General features: G+C 43.4%; 1 protein-coding gene across 1 annotated transcript in view; it reads right to left on the reverse strand.

Moving 5' to 3' along the window:
• The window catches only part of ERCC4 (ERCC excision repair 4, endonuclease catalytic subunit), a 127297-nt gene that overhangs the window by 75617 nt on the left and 25922 nt on the right, over positions 1-25758 (reverse strand). The window contains exons 3-5 of the mRNA XM_082262483.1: positions 19873-20068; positions 6515-6722; positions 2409-2589 (exon numbers count right to left, since the gene is read on the reverse strand). Of these exons, the coding sequence (XP_082118609.1) occupies positions 2409-2589; positions 6515-6722; positions 19873-20068 (585 nt within the window). The remainder of the gene's footprint in view (positions 1-2408; positions 2590-6514; positions 6723-19872; positions 20069-25758) is intronic.

The following is a 25758-nucleotide window of genomic DNA, read 5'->3' on the forward strand; positions in this document are numbered from 1 at the left end:
ATACAGGTAAAATTCTAAAATATAAATATATATATATATATATATATATATATATATATATATATATATTTTTTTTTTTTTTACAATTTTGGGCCAGGTTTTCATTGATAATAAAAAATAAATAAAAATTAAGGAGATATCCATTACCATTTACCCCCAAATAAAAGCCCAATTTGTCCTGAAAAAAACAAGGTATAATCCACCTGGATGCACAAAGTAGTTGTGATGAGATGTACAGTTTTTCTAACAGCTCAAAGTTGCAAAACTGTACTTAGGCATCAACATTTGTTTTCCCCCTAGGCGCGAAGGGGTGAAGGTAAAAACTATAGGCAAAACTTTTTTCCCCATTATGGATAGAGTAAGGGTGGGTTATAACCCCTGTCAGGTTATTTTTGGGCATCTGTGTCCCATTGGGGGATTTCCCTTCACTTTCGGTCCCATAGCCTAAACAGGAAGTAATAGAAAATCCCTGACATTAAAAAGGGAATTGCTTTTTGTTTGCCAGAACTAGTGTCCACATTGGAATATTTCCCTTTTATTACTGATCTGGAGACAACCCAAAATTTGGGTTTTCTTTTACTTTCACTTTCGTGAAATATTTATATTGTATTTAATCTTTTGTTAAATAGACTCCCTTACGAATTTGTTTTGCCCAGCTCCGCAGATTGATGAGCTGAATGCATTTCTATATGCACAAAACATAACTGGATACTAACATTTAGAAGTAATCATGCCAGGGGTAGCTGATGCAGGAAATATCTGATTGCCTCCTGAGAATTAGGAAGGAATTGTCCCCCCCCCCCCCCACTAATGCAAACTGGATCATGTTTTTTTGGAGTTTTGTGTCTTCCAATGGATCAACTGTGGGTATAGGATAATGTATGTGGAAGTTGTCTTATTTTTTTTCTTCTTCTCTATTGGTTGAACTAGATGACCTTTTGTCTTTTTCAACCTGACTAACTATGTAACAATATAACTTTGTCTTGACTTTAGTTTTTCCTATGACTCAAACATATTGTCCTCATTACAAGCAATGAGCAAATTCCAGACCAGACACCCTTCCTTTCTTTCCTAACACTGCTTTTTCCTCTCTCCTTTCCTGTCCATTCTTTCATCCCCCATTTACTCGAAGGGATGGAAAAAGTCAGCTCTTCACTCTAACCATTAAAGTGGAATTCCAGTTAACAATGAAAACCTTCCTTCGGTGTGTATAAATACTAAAACTTTTATTTATATTTTGCATTATTGCAATTGCTAATTGTCTGATTAGAAACACCAGTCTAAATCTAGACAAATCGGCAATCCTCCTGAGCCTTATGCCCCATACACACGTGCAGATTATCTGCAGACTTTTGTCTGCAGACTTACCAAAACCATATAATATGAGGTCAAACCTAAACACTTTCAATTTGTATGCAATCCGGCAGGCCCTTGCACTACATAGAAAAGGTAAGTCTGCAGACAAAAGTCTGCAGATAATCTGCACGTGTGTACGGGGCATTAACGACAACAGTGTGTCTGTGCAGCCGAATGTGACTACTCACAGGCACTTCCTGGAATCGTCGTTCTCTGTGTAAACATCACAGCACAGATAGGAATTGTGTGGAGAAGCTGGTTTGAAATACAGGCACCGTACCCGATCAAAATTGGAAATTTAAGTACATCCAGATATGCAAGTGAGGCAAAGGAAAAAGGGAGACTGGAAGAGTGGGGAAACAATCAAGCATATCTGGACAAAAGGGGATTTAATTGTGCCATATAAACACTAAATGAATCAACACATATATAAAAAAAAGGATCCAAATGTATTTAAACATATGAATTGTAACATATGATTCTAAAAATGGGGATAATCATACTAGTTATACATATTCTAATACATATCTCCAGATAGGAGGTGTGTACAAAGGTTCACTGATGGATTGACGCGTTTCGCTGTAGTAGCTTCATCAGGATCCAGCAACTATACTTCAGAAAGGCAAACATAGCATATATTTTATCCAACACAAATAACAATACATATATTAGGAAAAACAGCAATACACTAGAGTGCTTATGCAATACATTGAGATATTTTTAACAAATATGGAGCATATCCAGCTAAACTTAACGAAATTGAGAAAAATTTCCAGAATGGACTGTTTCATAAACATATGAAATTCATAAGTACAGATAAGGGGCATGGTTTCAAGTCCTACCCCCCTTTGGTTCACTGCACTTCAACTCTCTCACTCCCCCCACCCCCCCCCCCCCTTTTTTTGTTTCTCTTTCTGCTCCTGCCCCTTATCTGTACTTATGAATTTCATATGTTTATAGAGCGGAGTGCAAGAATGGCCCGGTATGGAAGTGGTTAAAAAATGAATAGATAGATTACAAAATGTATACACAATTTAATAAGTAAAATGTACCTGAATTCTGTCCAAATGCTTTTTCACTGGCTCTCAGGGATTCTAGCAGATTTAGAAATGTCACACAGTCATACTGGGCCAGGTATTGTAGCAAAGTGCGGAGAATTTTTAAGTCTTGAACTAATGACTTGGTTTTCGCTCCAAGCTGATGCCACAATGGATCCAGAAACTGTCGAATAGTCTACAAAGGAAACAGTTTTTAAAATTTTCTACAAAACAAAAATGTGGTTTACAAAAAAACATGATATATAGTATTATTTGATAAAAAAGTGTGAATGTGTAGTCATTTGTATAGAAACACAGAAGGTCAGTCAAATCCTAAACTGACTCACTGCAAAATGCAAAGCCCTAATATAAAAGGGAATGTGTCTGAGATCAATTACCACAAAGAAAGCCTGAAAAAAGTTTCTGTATTGTAAATGTAGCACTTTTTTTGCATGCATCCAGCAAATAGTAACATAAACAGGGTTGTCAACTGATGTTAAACCCCCGGTTCACACTATAGCGATGACCGACATCATCGCATGTGATTCGGAGCGCAGTACTCCTAAAATCACATGCAATGTTTGTGCGATGCGAATTCAGCCATACAGATTGTATGGCTGAATTCGCACCTGATTCAGACTGAACACGCACAGGACCCTTTTTTGGGTCCACAGCAGAATCGGATTGCATGGTGGTTCACGCCAATGCAATCCGATTCATGTCCGAACTGTCAGTTTCGCGCTGCGATATGCAAACTGAACTGGTGGTGTTAACCTTGTATTGACACCCCCAGCAATTCGCATATGGCAGTGTGAACTGCCTGCGATTTGAATGCGATGCGGGAACCCGCAGTGGATTCGCAGGGTTCCCGCATCGCATATGTGTGAACCGAGCCTAAGAAAGATAATCAATATCAGATGGAAGGATCACAGTGAAAACCGATGGATAGCTTAAGGCTACATTCACATGTAGGCGTTGGCGTTTTTCAGGCATTTTTTAGGCGTTTGGTGGCGTTTTTCTGGCGTTTTTGCAAGCGTTTTTTTGGGCGTTTTTGTGTAATGAGGTGACCAATGGAAAAGCAGAGTGTTTTTTTACAACATTTGCAAAGGAACCTCCCAGGGACCTCCTCCTCTGCATTGGACCTCCCAGGGACCTCCTCTTCTGCATGATCTTTTTTTTTTCTGGTTCTGGACATGCTACAGAGCTGAAACTTCACAGGTACACTTTAGACCCCCCAGACACTAAATCCAAAGATTTTTTTATTTTTTTTATTTTTTCAATAATTGGCTCTCTATCAAAAATGACAATTTTTAAGAACTTTTGTTTTGCCTAATTAATAGTCCCTGGGGCATGACCCAGAACCCTAGGCACTTTTTAGGGACATTTATTGGGTTTTAGGGCTTCAAAATTGTGTTTTTTGATTCCATATATATATATCTACATTACGGTCACCTTGGCATAGCAGAGTCAATTCACCCTAAACTACATTATGGTCACCTTGGCATGGAAGAGTTTGGTCACCCTGGCATAGTAGAGTCAGTTCACTGTAAACTACATTAAGGTCACCTTGAGTTCGGTCACCCTGGCATAGTAGAGTCAGTTCACCCTAAACTACATTACGGTCACCCTGAGTTCGGTCACCCTGGTATGGCAGCAGGCTAAGTCAGCTAAACTTCATTACGGTCACCTTGGTATGGCAGGCTAAGTCAGTTAAACTTCATTACGGTCACCTTGGTATGGCAGGGTCTGGTCACCTAAACCCAACAGGAAACGGCTGTCCTCCATGTTTCAGGAAAATGTGTTCACAGCAGAGGCGTGCCAAGGGGGTGGAGACCTGGATGGAGAATTGTGCTGTTTGGGCAGATCAAGAGCAACAGAACGCCTGTAAAACGCCTCCAAAACGCTCCATACCACTTTGCATTAATGTATATGGGACAAAACGCTTGTAATCTGCCCAAAAAGAAGCTCATGTACTTTTTTGAGCGTTGGGCGTTTTGCTCAGGGCGTTGGAACGCTCAGATGTGAACAGGGGCCATTGCAATGAATAGGATTTGTCTTGTTGGGTGTTTTGAGAGCTGATCATAGAGCAGAAAAACGCTCCAAAAACGTCTACATGTGAACCGAGCCTAAAATATTACACCCTCAGCTTAACAAATTAAGAAAAATAAAATAAACAACATTCCCCAGCAAAATATTTGTTCTAATTCTTACCCCAGCACTTGCAGTTTACAACTACCATAGTTGCTGCCCCCTGGGTTTTTAGTGCTGCTTCCCTAAAGTTCTACTCTTCAAAAGAATGCGTGGTCAGTGCAGTTTTTTTTTTCTTTAAATCTATAAATTTTTATTGCTTTTCAAAAACACAAAAACAAAAAAAATATCAACACCAATGTAACGTACAAAGGTTCAAAATTCACAGGTATACATATGCAGATAACGTAATGTGCATATAGACAGTGCTACAATTTAAATTTACATCTATAAGTGGGGCACTGAGTACTGAGAAGCCGGTTGAATCTGCGCTGGCCCCTCCCTGCACCCCATCTGGGTACATACTGTGCGGAGGAGGGGGCACAGGTCCACACCTACTCATAGAGAGGATGTAAGACTTAGGGATGATAGCGTAACTCATTCACAAGGTCCTGCTAGGTACGTTGGCTTTCCGCCACAGAAGCCAATGGTCGTCAAATGATTTGCAAGTCCCGCGATTAATAGCCAAAAGGCACTCAAAAGTATAATTGCGATTCACCAAGGTTTTAACATGAGATAGGTTGGGAGAGTCTTGAGAACCCCAAAGTTGCAGTATATTGCTGCGAGGAGTATGTGGCATACCACTTGTCTCGCTTGTGGTGGAAATCGGACGATACCCAGATTGAGCAGCGCCAGACCTTGGTCAGGTGATGTCAAGCAGCATGTGATAGAGGAGATCATTTGGAATACTGTGTTCCAGTAACTCGTTAGACTGGGACACTCCCACATTACATGGCGGAGCATGCCAACCTGTCCACATGATCGCCAACATAAAGCTGAGTTGTGGGGGGAGAATTTGGATAGTTTGTAAGGTGTATAGTGCCATTTGTGCAGGAGTTTGAGCATCATTTCCCAGTGGTTGGTGCACTTGGAAAATTGATATGTGGATCGGATTGCCCGTTGCTACTCTGCCCAGGTGTACGTCTCTCCGAGGTCCTCCTCCCACTTTTGCATGGGTACTGATTTTTGGGGTTGAGATTTGGATTGTAAGGCATCATAGAAGAGGGATATACCCCCTTTGGTCGGAGGGTCTTTGGTTAGGAACTGCCATACCGAGGGTGGAACAGGGGAGGGAGGAGGGGAGCGGATGTCTGATGAGAAATTGTGATATGCGGTGGCATGAGAAATATAGTGCCGGGGAAGCAAAAATTTCTGTTGCATTTCAGTCCATGTAAGCGACCTTCCTTCAGCCAGGAAGTCCTGTACATGAGCAAGTCAGTGCAGTTTTGAGCTAGTCTGGTAATTTAAAGAAGTAATGAGGAGGAGGGAGAAGCAGGGGAGTGCTTGCCGTCCCAGGCTATGGGGCTATATCTTTCTTTTGAGACAACTATATATACAAGGGTGGCTTTACAGGATGATACAAAAGAAAGAAGCCTCCCTGAGGCAGGAAACCTGGAGCTGATGTCATGACACTGATGTAAACTGGAACAAAATGCGAGGAATAAAAATCACTTTAATGTGAAAATAAACTAAAATAATTTATTTGAAGATACATGCAATTTAGGTGTGGTTACAGACTGGTTGTGCCCGACTACTAGACAGGAGTAATCCACATAAAAAGTTCTTCATTTAGTAAGAATTTCTCTTCTTGAAGCTATATTGGGTTTTATTATGGGACCAGGATAAATGCAAAATAAAGCTTAGACATTTTTTTATTTAGCATTCTGTTTATTAGAAGGATTATTCAGCTATGATAATAATATATACACTACTGCTGATTACTGGAAACTGCTTTCTACAGCTAGACCATATATTTAGATTAAATATCTTAAGCATGGCTGTTTATGATTTGGTGAGGCCAAAAAATAATGGAAAACAAAAACCATGATTGCATCCATAAAGATGGCAGACTGTTGCATAGCTAACGTGAGTACCTTGTCAAAGGCCCTTCCAATCGCATTTTCCAAACTCAGATCTTCCACTTCTAGAGCAGGATTGTAGCGTTTCAGTTCCATTAGGCAAGCATTCATTATATCTAGTATAGAGGCTTGAATAGCAAGCATTGCAGGTGTCATAGAGACATGCAGCTCTACCACTTCAGGCTTGTGTTTCTCCAGGAATGAATTCACTGAAACATGAAACCTACAGAAAAAAAACTATTATTTCTACATCATAAAAGTAGCACCCTTAAAGGGGTTATAAAATCAGAAGAAAATGTATTCATTTTTTTTCTCCCTCAATCTCACTTTTCAAATTTACTACTCAGCACGGAGAGCACTTTGCAATATTGAAGTTCTACATGAGCTCAATATACCATGTTAATGGGCTAGAGCAGGGGTGTCAAACTAAATTTCATCGTGGGCCGCATCAGCATTATCTGTAAGATTAGATGTTCAGAGCACCCCACAACCTCTTACACCCTTACATGAGATGTCAGGAGCCCCCCCACCATCATAAGTCAAGAGTCACCAACTCTTTCTTACATCACAATGCACCCCCCCCCCTACCTTGTTCTACTGCCAGGAAGAAGAAGGTGGATCTGGGAAGAAAAAAGTGCAAGGTCTGGGGGAGGACCAGAGGAGGGCTGGAGTCAGCTTACAGAGTCTGCTGAATGCTGAGACAAGGGGAGGCAGAGACAAGGTGATGTTGCGGCTGCACAGAGGAGGTGCAGGATCTGTAGGAAGAGTTCTGCCCTCCTCTCTGCTGCAGACTGCTGAGAGGGGGGGGGGGGGCAAAGACAAGCCTTTCTGCAGCAGCACAGAGAAGCGCAGGATTTGGCAAAGGAGTTCTGTCCTCTCTTCTGACGGCTACAGAGTCTGTGGGAGAGTTGCAAGGGCCACATGTAATGGCCTGGAGGGCCGCATTCGGCCCGCGGGCCTTGTGTTTGACACCTGTGGGCTAGAGCATAGATACATTTAAGTTTTAGTTACATTGAAACACAAATTCTTAATGCACTTGGATTCTTCATTTTCATGTTGATTACATATTAACTTGTTATTGCAACAATTGAGCAAAAGCAAATGCCACATCATTTATTACCTTCAACCATTTATTTAATGTGGGGACACATTGTGTAGATGTGACCAGCTGCTGAAACCTTACATTTTCTCTCTATTATACGGTAGCGCATAGGAATCCCCTCTTTATTTGTTCATACACTGAGCGGGTTTTGGCTGAATTCTGTTAAACTTGACTGAAATTGAATCGCCATCTTCCTCTGACATCCCATGATTTAAAAAAAAAAAAAGCACAGGAGCCAGATGGAAAACTGATGGTGTTACAGTGAATGCATCTAATGAGATGCAGGCAATGTTTGGGTTTTTTCGACAGCTGTCAGGCCAACTGGCAAAATACAATATCTGCAGTAGGAGATTGTCCATCCACACTGTGTAACATGCATGGAAGTATCCACAGGCTGAACAACAAAAATCTATATATGTATGGCCAACTTTAACCTCTGAGATGTGCAGTGTCCCACATTGCCACGTTCTGGCAACAGTTTATTTTGCGGCCATTATAACAGAAGTTTTTTAGATTATTCTTTACTGTGTTAATTAGAAAACCTTCTTTAGGCCATCTAATCTATCTTTTCTACACGTGTTCATAGACTTGTTGCTTTAGCTTTAACCACAGAACACACAAATCTATTTCTTACATTTCGCTGCTGTTTTTCACTACTTCAAAGAAGAACACTATGCTCCTTGTTAATAGCGGTCATATCTATAATCATCTGCAACTGGTGCTCTAAGCAAGAAAAAATTGGACCATCAGGAAGAAGCAAACCACAGCCAAATGTCCATATTAAGCCAAGAAAAAACAGAACTGGCATGGAGCCTTTTGGGTCCAATATATATGGGGAGTACACACGTTGGAACACTATGAACGTAAGAGTACTGAGTAATTAAAAAATACTTTTCTCATTAGCCTTGACTTAGTCTTACAGTTAAATAAGATTTATTGTACCAGTTGGAATATAATGTGACTAATCCATGTTTCAATTTATTTCTAAATCCATTTTCATTCCTGACAGCACCCATGTTTTTCCCACACAAAATAAATGCTTAAACAGTTATGCCATGTGCAATATGCTTACTGCAAAGTAGAAAATGTATGTACTTTAAAAATATATAATCATGAATTATGAAGGGATTTTTACTAAAATAGGTTTAAAGAGGACATCCATACACCTGATGGCCCAGATCTGCTGACATTTTAGGAAAAATGGTGGCGATAGCGCAGCCTCTGGTGTTACTGGTCTGCCACTGCTGGCAACTACGGTCAGTGTTCATTGAAAGCAGACTACTCAAGTAGCATCAGTGCTAATCATGGATCTACACTTTTATGTTCATCTTGGAATCCTGTAAAACTGGCACCCAAACGTGACCACCTGCTCTTTAAAATTGGACCAGGTGTTAATGATGAGGGCATACCAACTTTAAAGTGATACTAAAGTCTCTTATTTATAGAATAGAATAGAATTAGAATAGAATGCATTAAGATAAAAAAAAACCTTCTAACCTTAGAACCACTTTAAAGCAGATCTTCAGTCTTTGTCATCTTTCCATCAATTAAATCTTCTTCTTCTTGTTTTAACTTTGCAGAGTAAAACATTTTTTTTCTTCCAGTAAATAACTTATACAGCCCACTTCCTCTTTCTTGTGTAGTAATTAGCCTAGGCTATTGACATCATGCACAGCTCTCTCTCACTCTCGAGAGAGTTTGCCAGCAAGGGAAGAGGGGTGAGTCATAGGAGAGCCAAAGAGAGCTGAAGAGCTGGATGGGGGCTGGGTGAGGGTGGAAATAACAGGAGACTGCAGAGATCCATTCATTAAGAGAGGAGAAATGTTCAGGCAAGCAGTGGTGTGAGTGTGCGAGTGTGTACATTCAGAAAGTGAACAAGCAACAGCTTCAGCTGCCCACAGTTAAAGTGGCTGCAGCCAGACTTAGTGGAGGGAGGTTTCTGCAACATATTTGACAAGTACAGAATCACAATATATAATATATAATAAAAATAATATTCAAAGTGGTTGGAGGGAGCTTCAGAATGGCAAATATGTTTTTATTACAAATTAGGTGAGCAGACTGCAGTTCCTCTTAAAGGATACATTTTTAGGCATTAAAGTCTAACTCCAGGTTTTGCGTTACCTTAAACAGTTCATTGAGGTCAACGTGGCCAAAGCAAACTATTTCCATTGCCAAGAAATGTGGTTGCTATCAGCACTGTATAAAGGGTACATCAGCTACACACAGTATACAGTGCTGTGTTCTGCCAGCAGTATGGGGATAGCCCATCAAGAGTCAAATCGGGATAAGTGCTCCTCAGCTATTCACAGGAAGCCCTGCATTTTTATGGATGAATACAAGGCTTTCTAAGATTCTGCAGATTGTGACGTCATCCACCCAGCTTTCAGTTTATACAGTGCTAACAGCTGCCACATCTTAGCAATGGAACAGTTTGTTTTGGCCAAGCTTTTTAACCACTTGCCGACCGGCCGTCACATATATACTGAGGCAAAGTGGGGCTATTGCGAGAAACAACGTACCTGTACGTCAGTGCAACCCGTCCACAGTTAGTAAGAACCCCCTAGGGACACATTTAACCCTTTGATCACCTGATATTAGCCCCTTCCCTGCCAGTGTTATTAGTGCAGTGATCACTGAATTGGTGTCACTGGTCCCCAAATGTGTCAAAAGTGTCAGTTAGATGTCTGATTTGTCCGCCGCAATGTCTAAAAAATAAAATAAAAATTCCATAAAAATTTTGCATCGTTTGTAGATTCAATATCATTTGCGCAAACCAATCAATATACGCTTATTGGGATTTTTTTTTACCACAAATATGTAGCAGAATACATATTGGCCTAAATTGATGAAAAAATAGATTTTTTTTAATTTTTTTATTTTCTGTGTTTTATAGCAGAAAGTAAAATAACATTTTTTTTTTAAAATTGTCGCTCTTTTTTTGTTTATAGCTCAAAAAATAAAAACTGCACAGGGGATCAAATACTACCAAAATAAAGCTCTATTTGTGGGGAAAAAAAGGACATCCATTTTATTTGGGTACTGCGCAATTGTCAGTTAAAGTAACACAGTGTCGTATCGCAAAAAATGGCCTGGTCATTAAGGGGGTAAAACAGTGATGGCGAACCTTGGCACCCAAGATGTTTTGGAACTACATTTCCCATGATGCTCATGCACTCTGCAGTGTAGTTGAGCATCATGGGTAATGTAGTTCCCAAACATCTTGGGTGCCAAGGTTCACCATCACTGGGGTAAAACCTTCTGGTCCAGAAGTGGTTAAAGTAACACAAAACCTTAAAATTAGTCTTTAAGGTAACTTTTCCTGATAGACACATGCCATTGATGACATCTAATTTTTTTTTTTTTTTATATAATCTTTATTTAGAACAGTGTCATACATCACATCAAATATTTTTTGAGATTCAAGTTTATCTGCTAAAAGGTGTCATGTACATTCACATCAGAAACTCAGCAGCAGAAAGTTGAACACAAATAAAACAAAAAGGATAAGGCGGCTGTACGTCATACGTAGCTCTGGTATGACATCTCATTTTAAAAATGCTATTTGCCTTCATGTCATGCTGACTTCATAAATTCAATAGTTTTAGTCTTTGACCTATAACAAGCAGGTTGATAATGTAAGATTCCAATGACATTTACTGAACTCTGATTGGTTGCTGCGGCTGCACTTTGCACATTGCTTTTTGCGTTAATATATTAGGCATAAAAGATTGCTGGCATTTCTTTGGCACTGGTACTTCTATCAAACGTCTTGCTGTGCAGAATTCAATAGCAATTATAAGGTTTCAGAACAGGAATACACACCCTAAACAATTCTACTGAACAATGCTTTTACTGCATGTTTACAGCATGCTAGCAAGGTGAAGTTTTTAACACTTTACATCATTTACCAGCATAATAACCAAGTGAAAAACATTCACACATACTGCATATCCTCCACCTGGTAAAACAATGTCTATGTGCTGACAGGACTGTTTATTTGAACTATTTAATAAATAATAATCAGAAATCCTGTTCATTTAGGGTACTAAAGAGGGATGTGTTTGCAAAGGCTAAAAATGTTTTACTTTACTGCTAAATAATAACATTCCCACGCTGTAATCTAACAGAGCCCACTGAAAACTAGTGAGAAAAACATATTGCTTGTAACTAAATTCTACCTTTAACCGCTTGCCTACTGGGCAATTTTCAGCTTTCAGCACAGTTACATTTTGAAAACAATTGCGCGGTCATGAAACACTCATTTTAGAAGCAAGGCATCTAGTATATAGCAGTATGGTTTGTTGGAGCACTTACAGGGTTGACCTTGTATCAAGGTCAACCCTGTAAGTGCTCCAACAAACCATACTGCTGTAAAATACCTATTTGTATGAAGATTTCAATGTACATACATTATTTATTGCTGTTAAAATGTAAATGTTCATATTATTACCTGCATGATTTTATGATCATGTTTCTTATGTTGACAGAGCATTGTTAAAGAACCACCCCTGAAGAAGAAGAATTTTATCTTCGAAACATGTTGGGTTTTGGGTTCTGGAACAGATATGGTTGTACACCTTGTTATTGATTGCTGCTTGCTGGTTTTAATCTTTTTGTATATCAGTACTTAATAAATTATTTGAACATTAATTTTCTATAGTCCTTGTGCCTAAAAAGTCCCAAACTAGGGGAACCCCCCAATTTTTTGTACTTCCCTTAAAGGGACCACAGCCCAAATATTGGTGAAATGTAACACCCATCCAGGACCCAACCTCTATGACCTCCACATATCCCCCCCCCCCCCCTCTGCCTCAACCCGGAGGTGTTGGAGGCACCATTAGACACTATACAATGGACTCGGGAGAGCGCATCGGCATTCTGATGCTGTCTCCCGGGCCGATGTTCTACCATAAAGTTAAATTCCAGGAGGGACAGGAACCACCTCGTCACCCTGGCATTGGTCTGCTTGTTTTGTCGCATCCAGGTCAACGGGGCATGGTCGGACACCAGGCGAAACTTCCTACCCAGCAGGAAGTAGCGCAGAGAGTCTAGTGCCCACTTGATGGAGAGACACTCCAGCTCCACCCCAGCATAGTTTCTCTCTGCCGCTGTCAATTTCCTACTGAGAAAAACTATGGGGTGCTCTTCCCCATTGACCACATGCGAGAAGACAGCACCCAGTCCAGCATTCAAGGCATCCGTCTGTACTACAAACTCCCTGGAAAAATGTGGCACTACTAGCACTGGATGCTCACACAATGCTGTTTTAAGCTTCTGAAAAGATTCCTCGGCCTCTGCATTCCACGTTATCATCACAGACTTCCTCCCTTTTGTTAAGTCCGTCAATGGGGCCGCAAAGTTGGGGACGAACCTTTGATAGTAACCGACTATGCCCAGAAAGGCCCTGACCTGTTTTTTTGTTAGGGGGTGGGGCCAGTTCTGGATGGCTTCTACTTTATTCATCTGAGGCTTTACCAGTCCCCTACCCACAATGTACCCCAGGTATTTCACTTCCTCCATCCCAACAGCTGACTTCTCTGGATTTACAGTAAACCCTGCTCTTTTCAAAGAGTCTAGGACAGCCTGGACCCGAGATAGATGGGACTCCCAATCAGTGCTGAAAATGACGATGTCATCCAGATATACCGAAGCGTATCTTCCATGGGGCCGTAATGTTGTGTCCATAGACCTTTGAAACGTGGCTGGGGCGGAGTGTAAACCAAATGGCATTCTTTTATATTGCCAGTGGCCTTCTGGAGTGGAAAAAGCTGTTTTTTCCCTGGCAGCCTTGGTGAGGGGAATCTGCCAATACCCTTTTGTGAGGTCTAGTGTGGTAATATACCGGGCGGGACCCAACCTTTCAATCAATTCGTCTATCCGGGGCATCGGATATGCGTCAAATTTTGAGACTTCATTAAGTTTTCTGAAGTTATTGCAAAATCGCAGAGTGCCGTTGGGTTTTGGTACCAGAACGATAGGACTTGACCATTCACTCTGCAATTCTTGCAATGATGGTAAGTTCCAACATTCTTTTTACCTCTTCAGACACTGCTTTCCTATATGCTTCTGGGATGCGATAGGGCTTTAAGCGGATTTTTACATTGGGCTCTGTAACAATGTCATGCTCAATTATGTTGGTTAAACCTGGCAATCCTGAAAACTTCTCTTTATTTCTCTGCAGGAATTCTCACACTTGTTGGCTTTGGGACTTAGTCAGAGTGGCAGCAACATGCACTAGCTCAACTCCTGCAGGGTCCTCTACAGCAGTGTTTTTCAACTCCGGTCCTCAGGGCACACTAACAGGCCAGATTTTAAGTATTACCTTGGGGAGATGCAGACTAGAATACTGCAATCACCGAGCAGCAAATTATATCACCTGTGATGTATTTCAGTTATGTTGCAAACCTGGCCTGTTAGTGTGCCCTGAGGACCGGAGTTGAAAAACACTGCTCTACAGTGACCCCTACCACAGCGGATATCTGATCTCGGTCTCTCCAGGGTTTTAGCAAATTCACGTGGTAGATTTGGTAGGGTTTCCTCTTCCCAGTTTGATGTACCCTGTAATTCACATCACAAACTTTTTCCACCACCTCAAATGGACCCTGCCACCTGGCCAAGAATTTTCTTTCTACTGTGGGTATTAACACCGCTACCCGGTCTCCTACCTGGAACTGTCTTATCCTGGCGGACCGGTTATACACCCTCCTCTGGGCATCCTGTGCCTTTTGGAGGTGTTCCCTTACCAACGGCATTACTTTTGCCACCCTCTCTCTCATTTGGGAAATATGCTCCACCACAGTTTTGTGTGGTGAGGACTCACTTTCCCACGTTTCCTTCACCATATCCAGCAATCCGCGGGGTCTTCGCCCATACATTAGTTCAAAGGGCGAAAAACCCGTGGAGGTCTGCCGGATGGCAAATAACAAGGCCGGGAGCAACATGTCCCAATCTTTGCCATCCCTCTGGACCACTCTTTTTAGCATGGATTTTAAGGTCTTATTAAACCTCTCAACAAGGCCATCTGTCTGCGGGTGATAGACGGACGTTAGCAACTGTTTGATCTGGAAAAGTTTTCAGAGGTCCGCCATCACTTTTGACATAAACGTGGTGCCCTGATCCGTCAGGATCTCTTTGGGCAGCCCAGTGCGTGAAAACATATGAAACAACTTTTGGGCAATAGCCTTAGAGGTTGTTTTCCGTAATGGGACTGCCTCCGGATACCTGGTTGCGTAGTCTAATACTACTAATATACATTGGTGTCCCCTCGTGGATTTTACTAAAGGCCCCACCAGGTCCATAGCAATCCGCTCAAACGGCACCTCAATCATAGGCAAGGGAACTAAGGGGTTTCCTATAGTGTGACACTGGGGCTGTTAACTGACACGTGGGGCAGGAAGCACAGTACCTCTTTACCTCCGCCTTCACGCCTAGCCAGTAAAACCGGTCAGTTATTCTGGCCTCTGTTTTCTCCGCCCCCAAGTGTCCGCCTAACGCATCATTGTGAGCTAAATCGAGGAGCCTTCGCCGATACGACTGGGGAACCAGCAACTGTTCAATAATTTCCCCTTGGCTTTCTGTCACTCGATAGAGCAAATCCCCAATGAACGCAAAGTGCGGAAACTTTTGTTCTGCCCCTGGTATTTGTGGGACTCCATTCACCACTGAAATCTGTTCTCGGGCATTGACTAAAGAGGGATCCTGTAACTGGGCGGAGCTAAATGCCCCCTTGGATATGTCCAGGTCTGGGTGCACTGGTCTGGGGGGAAACCTCCCTGTCAGCCTCCCCAAGGGGAATCTGCAGTGGGGAGAGTTCCTCCTCATCTTCCCCCAACATGACCTGTAACAGAGAGTCTTCCCCCCCCTCAGGGGTCAACTCGGGCTTGAGACCTGAAACATGAACGTCATCAATCATATCAACATTCTCTAGTATACCAATACCACCCCTAGGTGTTTCAAAGCTAACAGGGTGTGTTGTGGGCAGTTCTGGGCCGGACCCCTGAGACTTTAGCCCTTCAGGCCCCACTGTCTCTAGTTCTCTTGGCCGTCCAGGTAGTCCACTCTGCACCTGGTTCCATAGTTCAAGGAATAGTGGACAATACCACCCCACTATGATATCATGGATTAAGCTGTTTACCACCCCTACTTCCTGTGTCACTGAGGGGCAGCCATAAGAAACAGTCACAGGTACCAAGGGGTACTCCCTGGTGTCCCCATGGATACATACTACCCGAAGAGTCTTACTCACAGGGCCGAGTCTCCCGATCACTCTAGCGTGGACCAGTGTCACCATACTCCCGGAGTCCAGTTGGGCATAGAAGGAGACTCTCCTGCCCACTCCACATTCCATGGGCTCCATCTGAAGCGGGCACTGCGCCCGGGTATGGCCCCAGGATCGACAACGCCCAACATTGTATGTCTCCCATTCGGTAGCCAGGGGCTGATCTCAGTGGATCTGGCGAAACTGAGGCAGGGGTGCAGGTTCCCGGGTCTGGTAGGGCTACTCTCCTGGATGCTGCAGCTGGCCTTCCTGCCTTTGATGTGGGTTCCCGTCGCTTGGCAGGTCCGAGCAGATCCTCCACCACGGTATACCTTTCGACTAACTCCACCAACCGGTCAACTGTTGCAGGGTCTCCATGGCTTACCCAGCGTTGAAGGTCATCCGGCAGGGACCGCAGGTACCTGTCCATCACCACCCGCTCCAGCATTTGCGGGCCAGACAACGTTTCTGGCTGCAGCCATTTTTTGACCAGCTGCACCAGTTCATGTATCTGAGACCTCGTGGGCGGTCAGGTTGGTACCTCCAGCGGTGCACCCTTTGGGCCCTAATGGCTGTAGTCACCCCTAGGTGGGCCAGGATCTCAGCCTTCAGCCGCTCATAGTCTTTGATGTGTTCCGTCGGCAGATCAAAGTAAGCCTTTTGCGTTTCACCGGTAAGGAAGGGGGCGATGATGCCAGCCCATCGGTCACGGGGCCATCCCTCTCGCTCCACTATTCTTTCAAAGGTAAACAGAAAGGCTTCTACATCATCATTTGGAGTCAGTTTCTGTAACACATGGCTGGCTCTCACGGCTATTTGGTTGTCAGGGCCAACAGCTACTTGCTCTCGTCCTTGAGCTAGCTGCTGTACTGCCTCCTTTAAGGCCGCCACCTGCGTTTGTGTAGCCTCCTGCTGGGCTGTAAGATTGCTTAAAGTCCACTTAACTCCAGCATAAATGGTAAATTATAATACGATACCGGCTTTTGGCAGGGGCTTTTACCCCGGGTATGCAGTCCCAAGCAGCCGCCTGTCTCCAGCCACCATGCAGCACACAAACACACTTGTTTTTAGCAGCTCAGTCTCCCAGGTGTATGTCCAGCTCCTACTCTCCCACACTCACTACTTCCTGTCTTTTTAAGAGCTGGTCTCTCTGGGAGAGGGCTTAACCCTTGCCTTCCTGTGATCCCATACTTCCCTTAAAGGGACCACAGCCCAAATATTGGTGAAATGTAACAACCGTCCAGGACCCAACCTCTATGACCTCCACAATATGTATTTAAAAATGTTGGGTCTTTAGCCCATTCTATATGTATTTTACATATGTGGGAGATACATATTCTTTTTCATATCTTTTGTATTCCCTCTTGTTTTTTGTGAAATATTTTATTAAAAACAATGAAAACAGAAAATCCTACTATTAAGTTGATAGGATGAGAGCAGAATAAACCACCATATTCTTTCACCCCCCAGGTGAGCAGGTGACTTTATGGCTACCCGAATCACTTCCACAAAGAGAAGGCACTATAATTTGTAAGCAAGCTAACAGTTTCATCTGTAGCAACAAACTTGTTCACAGACACTTACTGCCCCACCATAATATCTACAGCAAAACGGTAAAAGGCCAACATTGTCCATATTGGATCCAAAAGAGGAGAGACCATAATTTCAAAAGCCATTTTACAATGAGGGTTCCCTTATCTTCCACTCTCTAGCAGTGATCACTCCTCTCCAGGGTGCCAAGGAAGAGATTCACCTTAGGAGAATGTGTTCAGGGAAGTAAAGCTGGGTATACACTAGTAGATTTTCTTAAAAAAAATTTGTACGAAAAATCTCAGTACATTTGATGGTTCGACTAATGTCATTCTAAGTATTTCAAAATTTTGTTTGCTTTTAGCATTTGATTTTGGAGCAAACTGACTTTACTGCACAAAAGCCAAACACAATGTTAGAAATTTGATCCATCCTTTGAATTTTCTTGTCACTGTATTCAAAACCGAATGTTCTTTTCACGACAATAACGCTTACAAACCCAAATGAACATTCTTAAATGAAAATGTTCGCTAGAAAATCTACTAGGAGATACCCAGCTTCCTGATGGACGGGAAGGGGTGGGAGAGGGGGTAGGAATGTTTATCAAAACAAAAAAGGTCACCAGAAAAGGGGGGGACAAAAAAAAAAAAGAAATGCCATGCCCTCAGTCCACTTAAGTGAACTGTAAAGCTGGCCATACATGAATTGCAATTCAGCCAGTTCAGCAGGGTATTCTGCTGACAGGGAGTATACAGTAACATAGCAGGAAGGATTCCCCCATCCACACAATTGGCTCATTTTTTTCCATTCAACCCGCCGGTAAACATAACAAATAAATAAATAAATCATGTATGGCCTTCCCTTACACATGCAGACATTGGAGAGTTTGAAAAAAAGGGGATTTCTTCCTTCTAACAGCCCCAGGTCTGCTGAGCATTCCCTGGCTTGCAGGACACAGCAATGGGGAGGTTCACCTTACCAACTACGGACTCAAATAAAAACTGGGGAAGTGTGACAATATTCAGGAATCCGAAGACAAAAGTGACGAGTGTCCTTTAAAGGATTTGAGACCTCATTCACATTAGCAATGACATACATGCAATTAGTTACATTTATATGCATGAAATAAATTTAAATGCACATGGGCACACCTAAGCGTACGTCAGTGTGATGGCTGTGTTTGCCAGCACGGGGATGCACAGGTGTTCCATGTATCCCAATGAAGACAGTCATAAAAATGCAAGTTGTGATGCAGCAGCTGCACGGACACAGCGGCTTCTCCCAAAAAGACTGCTGTGTGGGTGCAGTTCCCCGAACGCAGACAGTGTGCATTCAGGAACCCGCGCAGCTGTCAAATTGGGAGCCGTGTCTGTGCAGCCACTGCAACCCAACTGACATGAATGGGACTGCTTGCCTGTGCGGGAAAACATGGGCCTTACACGGGTGTACACTTAAGAACACCCGTGTGAACCAGGCCTATATATGTGTAGATGTATGGAAACACAAGTACATTTAAACACAAGGGAAACTGATCTGGTAAGTATAATTAAAAGGTATGCTTCTCAGATCAATTTCTCATGTGTTTAATAATGAAAAGTGCACAAAGCTAATATGAGAGCTTAGGGGTCCTTTCCTGTCTGATAAGAGGTTCCATTCCTCATCCAGAAGATAGGCAGTGCAAGATGTCAAATGTAGGAGCTTGACAACACAAGAGTACCGTATTTTCTAGCGTATAAGACGACCCCCCTAATTTTCAAGTTAAAACATAGGTTTTGGGCTATGCTCACCGTATAACACTACCCCCCTTCCGAAGCAAGGCAACACCATTGAAAAACATCAGATTTCTCATAGATCTCCAAGGTACCCAAAGTACTGTAAAACATGTAATCTCTCATAATATCTCCAAGGTACCCTAAGTATAAGTATTACCGGTAGATGTAATCTCAAGACGCTGGCTGTGTGGGAATCCTGTACCGGTATACAGTATGTACTGTAGCTTCAGCTACATACAGTGTACCGTGCTGAGCCAATCACAGTGAGTGATGTATTCTATTATTGAATGCAAAGCCTGCTCGGATTGGCAGAGTCAGAGAGGCGGGCTGATGTTACTCCGCCAATCCGAGCAGGCTTTGCATAGAATACATCGCTCTCCCCGATTGGCTCAGCGCGGTACACTGTATGTAGCCGAAGCTACAGTACATACGGTATACCGGTACAGGATTCCCACACAGCCAGTGTCTTGAGAGATTACATCTACCGGTAATACTTATACTTAGGTTACCTTGGAGATATTATACTCAGCGTATAAGACGACCCCCCATTTTTGGGGGATTTTTTTGAGGTTCAAAAGTAGTCTTATACGCCAGAAAATATAGTATTTTTTTTTAACAGACAAATTCACGTGCATTTACAGAACTGTACATCTTAGCAGTTTAGGGCAGACAAGATAACATCGACAAGAAAACATCTTTTTATACACACCTTGGCCATAGGTACAGCTTTTTCAAGAACAGATTTCTCATAACTCGCTCCACCTGGCAGAATCCTGTGCGGAAAGCTATTGGATTGTCTGTGAAGGCTTTGATGAACCCCTGCTTGTTCTTCTGCCGATATAAACGCAGTATAAAAGCTTCCTGGCAGGATTGAATGATCTTATTTGCTTTATACACAAGAATACCTGAATGGGACATAAGATTGACAATCTGTATCTATAGTGTCAATTTACTTTGTGTGATCACAATACTTATTTAATTTCAATGCTTTCATGGTTTTAATAAACAGTTTATTATATTTTATTAGCTTTTTAATGTGTGAAAATGATCAGAAACTCAGAACGGTGAACAATTCAACTAACCGTCAAACTTACTGTATGTTATTTTACCAATATCCAATAATTATTTGGTGCAGTAGGGAACCTCTCCTATGAAAAAGTACCGTATTTATCGGTGTATAACACGCACCGCTGTATAACACGCACCGCTGTATAACACGCACCTAAATTTTAGGAGAGAAATTTCAGGAAAAAAGCTGAAATTGAAAACAAACAGCTTTGAACTCAGAACATTTTTTTTAAATCAAATGCAGTCTCACCAGTGCCCACGAATGCAGCCTCCTCATCAGCACAGTGTCCATCATTGTAGCCTCGCCAGCGCAGTGCCCAAAACATGCAGCCTTCGCCAGCGCAGTACCCATAATTGCAGCTTTGCCAGGGCAGTGCCCATAGTTGCAGCTTCACCAGCGCAGGGCCCATAGTTACAGCCTCGCCAGCGCAGTGACAGTAATTGCAGCCTCGCCAGCGCAGTGACAGTAATTGCAGCCTCGCCAGCGCCATTGACACTATTAGGATCACTTTTTAAAAAAGTCCAGGAAGCAGCACTAAGGTAGAAGGGGCGGGCGGGGCCGAGGAGAAGGAAGGACGCACGCGCTGTCATCGGAAGTCCCCACGCCTATGATAGAAATCGGCATCGGAGGCGGGACTTCCAATGACAGTGCGTCCTTCCTTCTCCTCGGCCCCGCCCGCCCCCTTCTACTTCTCGGCGCTGCTTTCTGGACTTTTTTTTTTTCATATCGGCGTATAACACGCACAGCTGCTTTTTCCTTCATATTTAGGAGGAAAAAGTGCGTGTTATACGCTGATAAATATGGTATATTGCGAGAGTTGATAAAAACTACATCACCCCTTCAAAGCTTATGCAGAGTTTAGCAGCATTTCTCAAAAAATAAAACCTATGGGTTTGTATATGTCATATTTAGGTTATACACACATACACACACACGCACACACACACATATACATACACACTACCGTTAAAAAGTTTGGGGTCACTTAGAATTAGGCCTGCACGATATTGGAAAAAAAATATATTGCAATATTTTTTTTTCAACGATATATATTGCGATATTGACTGAGCGGTGAGCGCCGTGAGCGCCGTGAGCAGCAACACAGCAAACCAATCCTTTCTGACCATACAGGGTTAATATATGTTACTGTAGGGAATGGGATTCAGTGCACACTGCAGCCTTGTACCATAGGGTTAATGTTACTGACACTGTAGGGATTGGGAAGGATGCTGGGAATGGAAATCATGAAGCATGCAGGCAGCCTTGTAAATTTTAATTGCAGATACAGGGCACTGGGCAGGTCAGGGTTAATATGGTAAAATCAATTACTCAGTGACAGTCAGTGACAGTGTGGACTGTGAAATCGATCAGATTATTCAGTGACAGACAGTCTTTCTCACAGTGGTGGTAGTAGGAGGCTGGAGCGGTGGACTAGGAGCCGGGAAAGGATCACAGCACAGCCGCATACACTTACTCACTCGTGCACTGCAGCCCGCCCCACACGTTCAGTGAGTCTCACTCTCCGCCCTAGTTTTCTCAATGGCACATTCAGGGAGCCAATCACGCCGTGAGTAGCGGCACAGCGGAACCAATCAGGTGTGCAGGCACGCGTGATTGGTTAGCTGTGCAGCTAATCACGGCGTGATTGGCTCCCTTTATGTGCCATTGAAAAAACTAGGGCGGAGAGTGAGACTCACTGAACGTGTGGGGCGGGCTGCAGTGCACGAGTGAGTCAGAGTATGCTCACCACTGAAGTGTCCCGACTTCTCCCTGCCTAACACAGAAGTCTGTGAGTCCTCCTGTCCTCCTCCGAGTCCCTTCCCCCTGCCTATGCAAATATCGTGACCTCGGCTATATGAATATCGCCTACCCCAGCAGAACGATAGTCGATATCATATCGACTATCGCTCAGCCCTACTTAGAAATGTCCTTATTTTTTAAAGAACAGCACTGTTTTTTTTTCCCAATGAAGAGAACATTAAATTAACTACCTGCCATCCGCGCTACAGCCTATATACGGCTGCAGTGCGGACTCACATTTTCGGGAGGCCGTTTTTAAACGGCCTCCCAGAAAGACTCTCCCCGCGCGCTCCCGCGAGCGCGCATCGGGGAGAATCTGTGTCGGCCGTGTCCCTTGGACACGGCCGATCACAGATCGTGGTGAATGGCCAATCACAGCGGCCATTCACCACGTGATCAAGCCGTCCAATGAGAGATGATCTCATATGTAAACATATGAGATCATCTCTCATCGCCGGCGCTCCTTCCTCACACAGACACTGCAGTGTGAGGAAGGAGGGGGAGCCGACAGCCGCTGGGGACACACAGCAATGTAATCAGGGCACTGATCACCAGTGCCCTGATTACTAAAGGTAAAAAAAACATACACACATTGCCCCCCCCATCAGTGCCCGCCATCAGTGCCCCATCAATGCCCACAATCAGTGCCCATAGTGCTGCCAGTCAGTGCCCATCAGTGCCTGCTCATCTAGGCACTGATGAGCACTGACTGGCAGCACTATGGGCACTGAGTGTGGGCACTGATGGTGCTGCCCATCAGTGCTCATCAGTGCCGCCCATCAGTGCTCATCAGTGCCACCCGTCAGTGTCCATCAGTGCCATCCGCCAGTGCCCATCAGTGCCGCCTATCAGTGCCCATCAGTGCCGCCTCTCAGTGCCCAGCAGTGCCACCTCTCAGTGCCCAGCAGTGCCGCCTCTCAGTGCCCAGCAGTGCCGCCTCGCAGTGCTCATCAGTGCCGCCTATCAGTGCCGCCTATCAGTGCCGCCTATCAGTGCCGCCTATCAGTGCCGCCTATCAGTGCCGCCTATCGATGCCACCTATCGATGCCGCCTATCAGTGCTCATCAGTGCGGCATATTAGTACCTCCTCATCAGTGCCCATAAGTGCCACCTCATCAGTGCCCATCAGTGCAGCCTATCAGTGCCCATCAGTGCCGCCACATCAGCGCACATCAGTGAGGGAGAAAAATTTATTTTCAAAATTTACTCGCAGAAAATAAGAAAAACTTTTTTTTTTTTTCAAAATTTTCTGTCTTTTTTCTTTTTTCTTGTAAAAAATAAAAAACCCAGAGATGATTAAATACCACCAAAAGAAAGCTCTATTTGTGTGAAAAAAATGGTAAAAATTTCATATGGGTACAGTGTAGCATGACCGCGCAATTGTCAGTCAAAGTGTGCGAGCGCTGAAAGCTGAAAATTGGCCTGGATGGGAAGGGTGTTTAAGTGCACAGAAGGCAAGTGGTTAATCAGAAATACAGTCTAGACATTGTTAATGTGGTAAATGACTATTCTAGCTGGAAACGGCTGATTTTTAATGGAATATCTACATAGGTGTACAGAGGCCCATTTCCAGCAACCATCAGTCCTGTGTTCTAATGGTACATTGGGTTAGCTAATCGTGGCTAATTGATGATTACAAAACCCTTGTGCAATTGTGTTAGCACAGCTGAAAACTGTTGTGTTGAATAGAGAAGCTATACAACAGGCATTCCTTTGAGCTAGTAGAGTATCTGGAGCATCAGCATTTGAGGGTTTGATTATGCTCTTAAAATGGCCAGAAAAAAGAAAAAACTTTCCTCTGAAACTCGGCAGTCTATTCTTGTTCTGAAAAATGAAGGCGATTCCATGCGAGAAAGTGCCAAGACACTGAAGATTTCCTACAACGGTGTGTACTACTACCTTCAGAGAACAGCACAAGCGGGCTCTAACCAGAATAGAAAGAGAAGTGGGAGGCCCCCGGTGCACAACTAAGCAAGAGGACAAGTACATTAGAGTCTCCGGTTTGAGAAATAGATGCCTCACAGGTCCTCAACTGGTAGCTTCATTAACCACTTGCCGACCGCCGCCCGACTATATACGGCGGCGGTCAGCCCCTCCCAGGCAAAGTGACGTACTGGTACGTCACTAGCCTGGGAGCGAATAGGGGGCGAGCACGCGCCACCGGAGGCGCGCTCCTGCCCCCGCTTGTACCCGAAGAAGCCGGTGCGTGTGACCGGCGGACCTAATGTCCGCCGGTCACTCGCGATCATCGGATGGAGAGGGAGAAAGGCAGGCGGCTAATGTAAACAAAGCCGCCTGTCACTCTCCCCTGTGTAAAAGCACTGATCACTCGGTCCTGTTATGTAGGACCGTTGATCTGTGCTGTTACACACAAAGCCACATCCAATCACAGTAAGAAACACGCCCCTAGGGACACACTTAACCCCTCCCTCTCCAATAAAGTTAACCCCTTCCCTCCCAGTGTCATTTTTACAGTAACAGTGCATATGTATAGCACTGATTACTGTAGTGATGTCACTGGTACCCCCAAAAGTGTCAAAAATGTCAGTCAAGGGTCCGATCTGTCCACTGCAATGTCGCAGTCCCGAAAAAAAAAAAAAAAATCGCAGATCGCCGCCATTACTCGTTTAAAAAAAAAAACAACAAAAATCTTTCCCTTAGTTAGTAAACGCAATAACTTTTGCGCAAACCAATCAAAATACGCTTTTTGCGATTTTTTTTTACCAAACATATGTAGCAGAAGACAAATTGGCCTAAAATGTTAAAAAATTTTGATTTTTACATTTTTTTTGGGGGGAGTTTCATATAACAAAAATGTGAAAAATATTGTTACTTTTGCAAAATTGTCGCTCTTTTTTTGTTTATAGCGCATGATCAAAAAAAATCGCACAGGTGATCAAATACCCCCAAAAGAAAGCTCTGTTTGTGGGGGAAAAAAAGACGTCAATTTCATTTGGGTACAGCGTCGCACGACCGCGCAATTGTCCGTTAAAATCACGCAGTGCCGAATCGCAAAATAGGCCCTGGTCAGAAAGGGGGTAAAATCTTGCGGGGCTTAAGTGGTTAAATGGTACCCGCTAAACACCAGTCTCAACGTCCACAGTGAAGAGGCGACTCCAGGATGTTGGCCTTCTAGGCAGAGTGGCAAAGAAAAAGCCATATCTGAGACTGCCCATTAAAAGGAAAAGATTAAGGCCCCTTTCACACTTATGCAACCTAAAAGTCAAGTGATTTTGCCACAATTTTGTTGCCGAGATTTTACCACGATTTTGCCTGGACTTGAAGCAATGCCTATGTCTTTGGACCTCAAAACACATTAAAATCATCCCAAAGTAGTGCAGGGACTACTTTGAAGTTGTTGCAACTTGAAGTCATACAGATATGAACGGTACTCATTGGAAATCATGGAGTATGACTCTTTGCAGTCCCAAATCGCAGGACAAGTCCCAGAAGTGTGAAAGAGGCCTAAGATGGGCAAAAGAACACAGACATTGAACAGAGGAAGATTGGAAAAAAGTGTTATGGACAGATAAATCTAAGTTTGAGGTGTTTGAATCACACAGAAGAACATTTGTGAGATGCAGAACAAGTGAACAGATGCTAGAGGAGGGACACCCTCTATAAAGCATGGTGGAGGTAATGTAATGGTCTGGGGATGCTTTGGTGCTGGTAAAGTGGGAGATTTGTACAAGATAAAAGGGAATTTGAATAACGAAGGCTATCACC

This window comes from Pelophylax lessonae (genome assembly GCF_965119305.1).
Source record: "Pelophylax lessonae genome assembly, chromosome: 6".
Taxonomy (NCBI): Eukaryota; Metazoa; Chordata; class Amphibia; order Anura; family Ranidae; genus Pelophylax; species Pelophylax lessonae.